This window comes from Ptychodera flava, chromosome 3 (genome assembly GCF_041260155.1).
Source record: "Ptychodera flava strain L36383 chromosome 3, AS_Pfla_20210202, whole genome shotgun sequence".
Taxonomy (NCBI): domain Eukaryota; kingdom Metazoa; phylum Hemichordata; class Enteropneusta; family Ptychoderidae; genus Ptychodera; species Ptychodera flava.
Genome location: NC_091930.1, coordinates 41,195,741 through 41,207,660, shown reverse-complemented (window position 1 = coordinate 41,207,660; position 11,920 = coordinate 41,195,741). Strand labels below are relative to the sequence as shown.

General features: G+C 37.4%; 1 protein-coding gene across 2 annotated transcripts; it reads right to left on the bottom strand.

Moving 5' to 3' along the window:
• Positions 1 to 4,281: 4,281 nt before the first annotated feature.
• LOC139126547 (neurotrypsin-like) lies at positions 4,282 to 11,643 on the bottom strand. 2 transcript variants are annotated; one of them, XM_070692617.1, is made up of 9 exons: positions 11,513 to 11,643; positions 10,329 to 10,479; positions 9,513 to 9,679; positions 9,023 to 9,177; positions 7,449 to 7,627; positions 6,709 to 6,853; positions 5,961 to 6,133; positions 5,639 to 5,783; positions 4,282 to 4,936 (listed from the first exon to the last, which is right to left on the bottom strand). In XM_070692617.1, the coding sequence occupies exons 2-9, from the start codon at positions 10,369 to 10,371 to the stop codon at positions 4,762 to 4,764; spliced, it is 1,182 nt and encodes a 393-aa protein (XP_070548718.1). In that variant the 5' UTR covers positions 10,372 to 10,479; positions 11,513 to 11,643; the 3' UTR covers positions 4,282 to 4,761. The 2 variants fall into 2 exon arrangements, with proteins under 2 accessions (XP_070548718.1, XP_070548728.1); XM_070692627.1 differs by lacking the exons at positions 10,329 to 10,479; positions 11,513 to 11,643 and having other exon boundaries at positions 9,023 to 9,161; positions 9,513 to 9,671.
• Between the last annotated feature and the right edge of the window lie 277 nt (positions 11,644 to 11,920).

The window sequence follows — 11,920 nt, the reverse complement described above, 5'->3', positions numbered from 1 at the left end:
CAAAGCTTTCACAACAGTCAGACTAGGCTCTCCCTCCTATCTATCAATCATTAAGGAATTGGTCCTTGGAGGTGCTTTCTGTTTGCTAGTCAACCATGTGCGAACTATTGGGGCAGATGCCAGCTCCGTGATCACACCGTTTCAATAATAATCATTTCAAAGATTGAGCACGTCCAAGGGGTGAAACAGACTCCACTACAAAGAAAAGTAGAGTTGACATTTCCAAAGAATATCATGTGAACGAAGGAATATGATACTTAGTTTCCCATTGTACTTCCTTCTTCCGCGTTTCAATCACCGCTTCGTTCAATGTTCCGCATGCCTTGAATCCAGTACTTGTCCGTAGTAAACAGGCAAATGTACACACCTTCAGTGTCAGACATCTTGGGATCCAGGAGTGCTTATTAATGTAGCATTCAGAAAGTGATATTCCACGTCATCAACACATTTTATTTTCTGAAGTGACAAACAAAACCGCAGAAGACCCGGAACTTGTGTCTGAGCGAGCAAAGTCCAAAAGCCGCTGCGTAACGACACTGGACATAACTGTATGTACCGTCGTATGATCATTGACCCTGGAGCCTGCACATAATGATAGGGGGTTGATACCCAGCAAGCTGTATGATGCACAGTAAACAACGAAGCCAGTTTTTATTGTTTTTGGGGGATTTTTTGGTTTTCCCCCGGGGAGATAAGACGTTGCAACTGAAGGTATACTGATAGATGCTTATAACCCTTGTTCTTATCTAAGGACATGTATAATTCTTGGCGATAAACTGACTGGTCCTGCTACTATATCCACTGTGCATTCACATATGTTGCAGAGCTGCTTGCTCGATCGAGTTTGAAATCAACGCTGGTGCGGCGCGAGTATTTTGGCTCGATCTTGGCGGGCCTCATAATTTTCGCGAAGGGATGAGGTTTTATTTCAAAACACGAAAACACACTCATTTTACAGACTCCAGCCTATGTTTTAATTTCACAGCCATTTTAAAGTCAAAATAAATCTTCTTCAAATTGCGAAACCTGTGTCGACATCTTAAAATTTAAATTGTTCGCTTTAAATTGTACATAAAATCTCAATTGAAGTGGAGTGGCCCAACAGCGGAATAATATCAAAAGTGATACGGTTGTCATCACTCCTTAGCAACTTTTTATGAGTACAGCGAGGAGCAAGCAAGGTCAATTTCGGTTGATTTCGTCGCTCATTTCGGAACGTCGGTAGGAAATCAGTGATAACCAAAGCACGCATGTATGATAAGGGGTTACTACACGAAGTTTAGGCGATACCGCGTCGTATTCTCATGATGTGTATGTCCGGATATTGACTCGTTGCTGCGCAACTCGTCAAAATACGGACACATCACTCGAATACGACGCGGTATCACTCAAACTTCGTGAAATAACTCCTACAAATTATCTCTCGGTAATTCATTTCCATTTTCGCGATTATTGATTATATTGTTACTGCTACAAAGACCAATAATTGACTATAAATGCACAGGTGTATAGAAAGCTAGTGTAGTAAAGTTAGCAGGCCAAACAGACGTATTGCAATAAAGATGTGAAAGTTAAGGAATCAATAATATGCTATCACTCTGCTGTGGCTAACCGTGATTGGTTGGAACACTGACCCGTATCAATGATTATCGCTTACACATCGTCGAATTACACAGCAATACAATTTCGATAAACGTACAAGTCGAAAATGGATAAAGGTCATTTTGGGGCATACTTTACACGCTGTTCTTGTGTATAAGTCACCTAAAGTACTCATGCCAAACAGAAAAAAATACCGTCAAGGACAGTGTGCTCACATTCGGTTTGAATTGGTACATTTGAGAAAATTTAAACCAGGAAAAACAAGAATGACAAAAGCAAATACCATCTGCAACTTAGGTACTAGAGGACATCTTTAGGAACATGCATATCAACTTCTATAGCAATGGGACAAGCAGATCCTAAATACATTAGCAAATGTCAACAACAAAAAATATACAGAGAAGGTTTGATGAAAAGAAAAGGTGGGAGTGGGTAAAAAAATGTACAAGGGATCTGGTAAAAAAGTAATGCTACCTCATCAGTCTTCTAGACCCTACCCCCTCCTGAATATCAAATGTTCCATCCCTTGGTATTACACAACGCCAGATGACAGGAAATATATTTACAACTTTGGGGAGTTTTTAATTAATGTGATAAGTGTTATCATTCTAATGTAAACAGCACTTAAGTTAGTTACAGATAGTGAAATGCCTTCCACTGTTGGTGGTGATTACAACATCTGGAATTATCCTGGATCCAAATTTCTCATCAGTTCTTGTATGTCTTACATAAAAAAGTTGCAAAAATTGGTCCACAATGAAAAAATTCACCTCAGCTTTGTTTTCTGGATCAAATTTTCCTACAAATTGATACCAAATATGACAAAATTATGTTCACAGCCTTCGAAACTGTCTCACAACATATCCTGGGTTGGTGTAGGTCATTTAAGGTCACAAACAGAGAAAATTACCTAAAATATAAAAATTTGGCGGTTTCCCAACACTTTGAGCAGAAAATTTATCTAATAACATCCCTCGGGATTTTATACCAAATTACAAAGCTATCAAACAAGTAATTTTGAGAACAAGTTTTCTTGACCAAAAATGACAATATTGTCTTAAAAATACAAATTTGTATATTTCAGGACAATTTCCACATATCTAACTATTGTCATCTCTGTACGTCTGTGTACCAAATATAAAAGCTGTCTGTCCAGGGGTTTTAAAAAGAAAATACTGATTAAGATTTTTTGACCAAAAATGAGAAAATTGCTCCAATTTAGTAATTTTCCCAATTTTGTCATTATTTCAACAAATTAGAAGAGTAACACCTTCGCAAACATCCAACCCAAATTTGAGAGCGATTGGGCAGGCGGTTTCAGAGAAGAAGAATTTTTACTGAAAATGAGAAAAATCACCAAAAAATTCAGCAAAAATGCAAAATTAAGGATATCTTCACAATATTCATAAAACTGTATAAAGTTCACCTAAGGTACTTGCACACAAATTTTCAAAGCAATCAAAACAGCGGTTCTCGAGATATTAATGCTTGACTATTTTCACATTTTGTAAGCTCATTTGCATAATTTTGGCAATGCAGACTTCATTTGAACAAAATCCCATCTATAGCCCAGGATGCATCCACACACAAAATACCAAGCTGAAACGTGCAGCGGTTTGCGTGTTTTTGATGTTGACGGACATACTGTACGTACATACATACATACATACATACATACATACATACATACATACATACATACATACATACATACATACATACATACATACATACATACATACATACATACATACATACATACATACATACATACATACATACATACATACATACATACATACATACACACATACATACATACATACACACATACATACAGACGCCATCGACTTCAGCTTATACGATAAACTCACATTGGTATAACCAAATGTGAGCTAAAAATGGTCAGAACGCCTGAGTTATGAAACTTATATTAGGTGAATACAATGGCACTTGACGATTTGGAGAAGTTTGGGCTCAGTATAAGTTTTAGGAAACATTGTACAAGTGACATGTCAAGAAGTGATGACGTCAAAGTTGTGTATATACTTCAAGTTATTTTGAGTTTGTTTGAGTTCTTTTTCAAAGATTGCTTTCTCATTTTTAGTTTTCGATCTCATGCATTTGTTTGTGATCTGGGTGGTGAAAGTTATTAATCTGGCGAACATATAATTACAGCAGCATGATTGATTTTGTGCTGATATGACAACAAACGCACAGGGATTTTGGATGACTATAATTGGTAAAATACTGCCTCAGTTTGCAAGTGCTTTAATTGATTCAGTGTTGACTTTCAAAGTCTGTCAGCGAGGACAAAACGCGCCCAACAAAAACTGAAATTAGCTTTCACCATCGATGACATACCCGTCGCAACATTACATCGATCTCATATACGCATACTTGAAAAGATTTTATTTTGGCAGGTCATGGTAATAAAGACATATTGGGGATTTTTTACGGGAACACTTGTTAAAACAAAAAAGAAAAAGTTGTCCATAATATAGAGAGTAACCATAAAGCCCGAAGCGGTAAAGATCTACCGTCAAGCAATGACTGATACCATTGGTGATCAGAAAAAGACCTCGAAAGGTGGTGTCAGTAAGTAACTTTACGTGGCGTAATAAACGTTGTATAGAATAATAAGTGTATAGAAATGACAACTCGACGCTTACTACGGTGTTCATTATCATGCATTTCTGTATTCATAAAAATAACAGTACATTAACAGCTGCGTCACTTTGTATAAACTATGGTTAATATTCCTCAAACTTTCACATGCAAATGCTCGATTAGACACAAGATACCATTTATACCGTCTTTGTCGTTTTACAAAATAATCACATATACACTGAGTAGTAATTAGCTAGGGATAACATAGACAATTAATTTGACAAGTAGTAGGCAAGTAGGCAAAATATTAAGCAATTTCTTGAATTGGATATTTGTCTAGTACGATGCATATGAATATTCTGCAAAAGCAAACAAACATACGACTCAGCCGATACGTCTTTGAACAATAAAGATACAAAAGAGGTAAGTACATTTTAATCTCGGAATGACTCGTGCATAATCATTCGTACAAGAGTCGGTGCCGGTTTTCAAAATCTGTTTAGTTGTGTGTCTCCCGGAAACAAATCAATATAAGGCTGTGGTGGTCAGCTAGGGTGGTGAACACACAACGCCGACATCTTCGTTGTGTTCACAGTCGTGTTCTCCCCATCCGGCGTGGTCGCAGTCGGCTAGGTGTGTTTTTCCGTCAACGCATTTCACCTCGTCGAGCCATATGGTTCCGGTGCCCTCGCCAAAGTACGCCAGTTCCTTTACCGTTCCTCCACTTTTTTGTAATTCACAATAGGCACGGCGTATAGGATCAAAGAAGAGAAAACAAAATAAGGCCAAAAAGAGAAATATTTCTGGTCAGCGCGCGCGTCACTTGAACAACAGCGCGTCACTCGTTTTTTCCTGTTGTGTGGCCATCGGCCGCGGCAAACTACGTACTGCTTCAGCTAGCCATAAATCAAGTTTAAGGGTCACCGGACACTGCTGGCGTGAGAAAATTCTTTGGGGCGCATGATCAGTGACTGCATGAACAGTATATATGTGACTATATTGATAAAACTATAAAACTGACCCTCCTCCCTCCCTTGAGGGGAAAAAATTCGCATCGCCGCACCAGTTTATAAAGAAAGGCCTGACCAGAAACATTTCTTTGTTTTGTCCTAATTGTTAAAAGCAAGTAGCATTTATCTTATATGAAGAATGGCTCAATATATTTCAGGTAAATTATGGTGTTTACCTTGCATGTATTGACTTAGGCCTAATAGCTTCTATTCAAACATTGATACATATTGTATTAACGTCCTCGATAGGAAGTCTCGTAGACGTCAACGAAATTATCGATGCATTTACAATTTAATACCATACTGCTGTGTAAGTGTGACTATAGATCATGTCTCGTAGAATTTATACAAAGACTGAATGCCATTGATTCCTAAAGTTCTATAGTAAGAGCAGTGACATATTAGTCTGATCATACCTGTAGCCGAGTTGTTTACAAACAATGACTGCATCCTTCACTTCAAACTCATCATCACATACAGTGCCCCAGTTTCCTTCGTGTATAATTTCAAGTCGACCTTCGAAGATGTTGTCCCCACCGACAAGTCGGATGTCGTGTTCATCTGTCAGCGAGAAAATAAGTCATTATTAATAATTACATAATCTCTCTCTCTCTCTCTCTCTCTCTCTCTCTCTCTCTCTCTCTCTCTCTCTCTCGTTTGTAATTGTTTAAATCGACATTCATAAGCACAGTTACTGCTAGCTACTTGGCCTCAGGCTTTCCATGCATACATACATACCTGGTATCTTACACAGTACGCTGACATCTTCATGATGTTTACAATCGTGTGTGCCCCAGTCACGGTTTGCACAAGAAGAAAGCTTTTCCTCAAGTCCAGTACAGTTCACATCGTCAAGCCATATGTTTGAGCTCGCCTCTCCGAAGGCGGCGTGATTTCTGAACGTGCCAGGCCTGTGAATTCGTGGACATCAAAGCCAACGAACTTTTGTGAGGAAACTAAAATCTACTGGCACATTTATCTTGGCGTGGTTTAGAAGAAGGTACGGAGTACGACTAAAGAATTGAATGTAGCATAAACCGCATGGATTCTACATTACTTTATGATTGCCAGTATGTTCCTCATTATTTACAGATATAAATTTTTTTGTTTTTACTTTACCTATTTTGTCTTTGTCTTATGGTAATTGAATATTTAATGCCGCGTATCTTCATTTATGAAAGGCAGAAAATCGCTAATTTATGTTTACTGATACAGTTATTCGATTGATTGCTATAAGAAATTACTATTGGGAAATCATTCCTGCCTGAATACCACGAGCTGTCAACTTTTCACAAATCAGTGACCGCAACGGGAAAGGAGGGAGACTAAGTGACAAAATATTAATCAAGAAACCAAATAGCAATGGACAACGCACGCTAAACCAGTATTTTCCAAGTAAGAATCAAGCAAATCTATAGAGAGAAATATTCGGTCAATATGCAATTCGCTGAACTGCGAAAACCCCAGTAATACATCCAAAACTTACAAATAGCCAAGTTGTCGGCACACGACGCGCACGTTTTTCGGACTGAAGTCGTCGTCACACACAGATCCCCATTGGCTGTTGTGATAAATTTCAAGACGACCCTCGTTGGGTGAGTTACCGTTGACTAGTCGGAGGTCCCTTTCCTCTGTAAAGACATAGAATGAGGGGTTTGCTATTGCAAGAAGGAATGGCGACACTGTGAGTACAAATTGATTTCATCCATGCGATGCAAACGCTTGCTCATTCCTAACAAAAATGCACGATCAAGAACAAGCTCTCTCAGATTGAAACAAGACGGTCGCGAGAACAACGAGGAAAGAATATAGTTTTTGTCGATTCTAATAAAGAACTTAACCGAAAATTTCCAACGTATATTGATATTTATTATATATTTATTTGTTTATTTATTGTTGTTTGTTTGTTTATTCATTTATTTATAGGTTTACTTAATTTGATAGTTGTTTTATTCGGTTAGCTAGTTAGATACTTATTTATTGGTTAATAATTGTTGGTGCTTTTAGGGTTGTTGCGTTTAAAAAGGGGTTAAGTAGCTTGTTCGTTGACTGTCAATTTATTAAATCATCATTGTAATTATGATAGCAATCGAAGTCTTGACGTTACCAGCGGTAAGAAAATTGCAGCAAGCCACCAGGCCAGGTTGACATCAGTGTTGATTGGCTGCTAGTGGACCATCGCCATCAAAGAAAGCGCGATTTAAACGGAAAAGAACTTGTACTTACCTGGAATTTTACATTGGATATAAATGTCATCCTCACTTATACAGTTCATTTGTGTCTCGTCGTCTTCGTGCCTTGTACATTGCATTATGTTGCTTTCATACCCATTGCATTGCACGCTGTACGGTAGTGCTGGTATGGACGCCACGTTCACGTACGTCGTTCTGTCAATAACGGCGGCACTAGCGTAGTCCAAATGAAAGTGAAGACTGCGTCAGTATCATTCATCCAAGAACTAATAGGACATAAAAGTGTCCGTTTACCGTGAAATTTTGACAAAATATATTTGAACTATCTCAGATATCCAAAATAAGAGTTTGGGTAAAAAAACAAAACTTAAGAACGCGCCTCGGGGACTCAGACTCAGGATTCAGACTCTCAAACTGTTACATTTCTTTTCTGAACAACCACTTGTGGGGGTTCATTTTGAAGCGCTTTGGCTGATACACGTTCACACATTCACCGTTTAAGATTTTTTGAAAATCGGAGTTTAATCTCCCCGTAGCTAGATTTAACACAGGGATGGCGGCTATTTAAATAACCGGTAATAAATCTTCGGGTAGTTTGTTTCTCACGCACCAAAATTGACAAGGTGATCTCTGCTTTTTATTCCTGATTTTGAAAGTGAACGTTTGATTCCTTGAAAAACGAGAAAAATTAAGTATTTTACTTTCGAGGAGCGTACTACCTTGAATTACTGTATGCACGTTAAATAACTGGAAAAATCAAATAGGTAGGTCACACTGTCAATTTTGCAGTGAGATAGAACGTGCCTCGAAATTGAAAGGCTTCCTTATTTGCTCAAAATTTCCTCGATGCATCTTTCAACAATTTTCTCATCAAATCAAAAATAAAGTCAGAGATGACCGTGCAATTGTTGTTATAAACAAACAAATTATATAACCTCTACGGATATTCGAAATTCAGAATGGCCGTCATCCCTGTATTGACTGTATGGGGAAAATAACACTTTCGATTTTCGAAAAAACTTGGATGGGGAAATTTTTTCTCACTCAAAGAGCTTTTAAATGAGCACTCACAATCGGATGTCAGAAAAGAATGGGAAAAGTACTACAGTCTGAATATCTGTCCTTGATGTACACTCTATCTTAAAAAGACATTCCTGCAATACAATAAACAACACTCCCTCCTATGGTGGCGTGCTATCAAAGGCATGTATTTTGTTCACGATAAGTGTCATTGTAATGCATTGCATACCAGTGTCTTCATTGGTAAATGCCAATACATTAAATTCAAATTTTCGTGATTGCATTCGTCAGCAAATGTAATGCCAGCTTGCAAATATGTATAACACGATTAGAACTCATTTGGAAGACTTTGATCAAATTTGTCAAAATGTTTGGGTTTCCTATAGCTAAAAGATGCAATATTACGAATTCCACCTAAAAACAAGTGCATTGCCAAAAAAGAAAAGTACATGAGCTTACATTTGCTGATTAAACCAACATAAATACGATATCAATTATCTCAAATTAGTTCCAATAGTGTTGTATGAAGGAGAGGCATAAAGAGACAAAAGGCTCTGTAAAATTTCCAAGGGAAAACTAAAAGCTTACCCATATCCAAGCTGTTTACAGGCGACAGCAGCGGTTTTTTCATCGGGATAACACAGTCTTCTCCACTCACCTTCATGGAATATTTCAATTCTCCCTACGTTAGCCGACAGGCCATCAACAATGCGAACGTCTCCATTTTCTGATGAAGAAGAAATCTGGTAAGAAGTGCTCGAAAGAAGACGTTAAAATCGTACGCCCTCTATAACCATTTGTTGCTGGTTTTTCTTGTATGTGGACATACCTATCTGATCAATGTATGGTTTTGTCTGTGTTTTTTTAATTAAAATAAATCATACATTTAAGCGGTGTTACAGCACTTGTCTGCATTGATCATTTCCATACATACAAAATTAAGAGGCAGCGTAGTGAGCTTCCCCAGTAGCACTGATAAACATAAAGAACAATGAGAATGAGAGAGAAGAGAAGAGCAGGGAGGAGCAAGACTGTTTGTTGCGTTGATGTCTTTGATTAATTTGAATTCGAATATTACCAGGTATATCACAAGAAACTGTTGGATTTGACGAGCCACAATCGTCCCCTCCTGTACTGTGTGAACACTCCATGAGTGAGTTTTCAAACCCTTGGCAGACCACGTCCTTGATGAAGATATTACTTGAACCTTGTCCGAATGACTGTGAACTCCCCGAGGTACCACCCCTGTAGCGGCAAAGTTAGTAAAATTATATAATATTGTGTATATATATATATATATATATATATATATATATATATATATATATATATGTGTGTGTGTATGTATACGTATATATGTATACGTATACATATATAATATATTTGTGTATGTATGTGTATATATATATATGTATATATATATATATATATATATATATATATATATATATATATATATATATATATATATATATATATATATATATATATATATATATATATATATATATATATATGTTTGATGGAACGTACGCTTTTAATCCCTAGTTTGAAAATTGAACTTATGGACTGACTTTTGCGTGTCAATACCAGGAAAAAGTAAAGTTCTGAAACAGGTCAGAAGATGTTCCGAGGCCACTGTTTAGTGTTAGGAAGATATATGTATATTTTAAATGTCTTATGATGTGTCTATTGACTAAGGCATTGATATACCGCATACTGGGTTTTGAAATACAAACACCAACATGCGACACTCACCGAGAATTTGAGAACTGACTCGTTGATAACCAGCAAGTGGTAGCTGTAACCGGTATATTTAAATATCATACTGTAAAATTTTCACAATCAGTAAGTGCATAGATTCTTACAAAGTCACAAAGAGTATATTCCTTACCGAAATCCCAACTGCCTGCATACAACGGATGCAGCTCTATCATCTAAACCACTGGCGCAAACAGACTCCCATCTGCTTTCAACAGCATCGAAAATTTCAAGTCGCCCTTCGTATGCCCAGGTGCCACCAACAAGACGCACACTTCCGACTTCTTCAGGGTAAAACATATCAAAACGTAACTGGCATTATTTAGGGATGTGTTACCCATGATGCTGTGCGTTACTGTAGTTTATTTTAAGAAAAATGTGACACAGAAAGTCATACTTGAGACTACAAAGATGGACAATCTGATTGCGTTAATGAGATTAACACTCAAAAGATTTCTTCTTCAGTTAGTCAGCAGAGCGTCTTATTCGTCAGTTTCTTGTATACGTTGTCAACGAAAACTTACAGCTGTTGGGTTATAAATGGATCACAGATTTTGTCGTAATAACCCGTTGTGTAAACTAACTTAAATCATGTAGTAAATAAAATGACTAAAATAGCGCTGTGTAACAAAATTACAAGGGATTAAATTTTTTTCATACAGAGTTAATGTTACTCTCTAGTAACATGTTGTATATTCACATCTAACACGATTGGAACAAATTTTTGATAATTGGATGGTGAAATAATGTCGGTTTAATCTGCACATGTAAGCTCATCTGCTTTTCTGCTATTCTTTATAAGTTATACACTTCTTTTTATGAGTAATTTGTAATATCGCAACATACGGCTATAGCGAACCTAACACGTTTGAGAAATTTGAAAAATATATATGGAGATCCCATTCTCCCAAATTTATTCCAATCTCGTTATCTTTTAAGTAAGAACCATTCTCGGCGAGGTGTTCTCATGCATGTCATGTTGACACTCTCAAGTTGAAATAACAAAGCAAGCAGTAAGTTCTTAAATTAACACATATTAGAGAAAACTCTCGATATACGTCGTTTACAGTTGATAAAAGTCCACAAGAAGGTATGTTACTCCTGAAAAGAGGTGGCGCCATCATGACCAAATTATTTTATGGTACACCTGACGCAAACTCACAAACTCAACACAAACGTGCCACGCTCTTATTTGCCAGTTCATGTAGACACACTTTCAAAGCGGGACAACGTTTCAAAAATGGTAAACAGCGGCCACAACATACGCAGAAAAAAGAGTTGTACACTGAGTAAATATGAAAGACGATTGACACCTACCTGGAAGTTTGCAATGAACACTAACATCCTCATCATGTACACAATTGTGTTCACCCCAACCACGGTGGCCGCACTTCTGCAAAACCAGCTCGTGTCCAGTGCAATATACGTTGTCAAGCGAAATGTTCTTGAATCCTTGTCCATATCTACCTTGCAGTTGCACTTCACCACCACTGTTGAAAATGGATAATGGTGTGCATTTACTTCTTTGAACTTGTGAAGTGCTACTTGGCAATGTTGTCGGTGATGATGTCTTTTCAGTGTTTTGCAATTGCCAAGATGAAATACAATCTGAAGGCATATCTTTGAACAGGTTTTGTGAATCTTATAATCACTGTCACTTTGATTACATGCTTGTAGGCAATATGAAGAGGCGTAAAAGGCTCAGTTGCTATAAGGGATGGTCCC

Excerpts from the sequence above, each read along its gene's own strand:
- LOC139126547 (XM_070692617.1), bottom strand. The coding sequence starts at position 10,371 with ATGATAGAGCTGCATCCGTTGTATGCAGGCAGTTGGGATTTCG. Across the intron at positions 7,628-9,022 it reads TGTAAACAGCTTGGATATGG|TGCCGCCGTTATTGACAGAA; the intron begins GTAAGCTTTTAG and ends GGACTACGCTAG. Across the intron at positions 4,937-5,638 it reads TGTAAACAACTCGGCTACAG|TGGAGGAACGGTAAAGGAAC; the intron begins GTATGATCAGAC and ends ATTACAAAAAAG.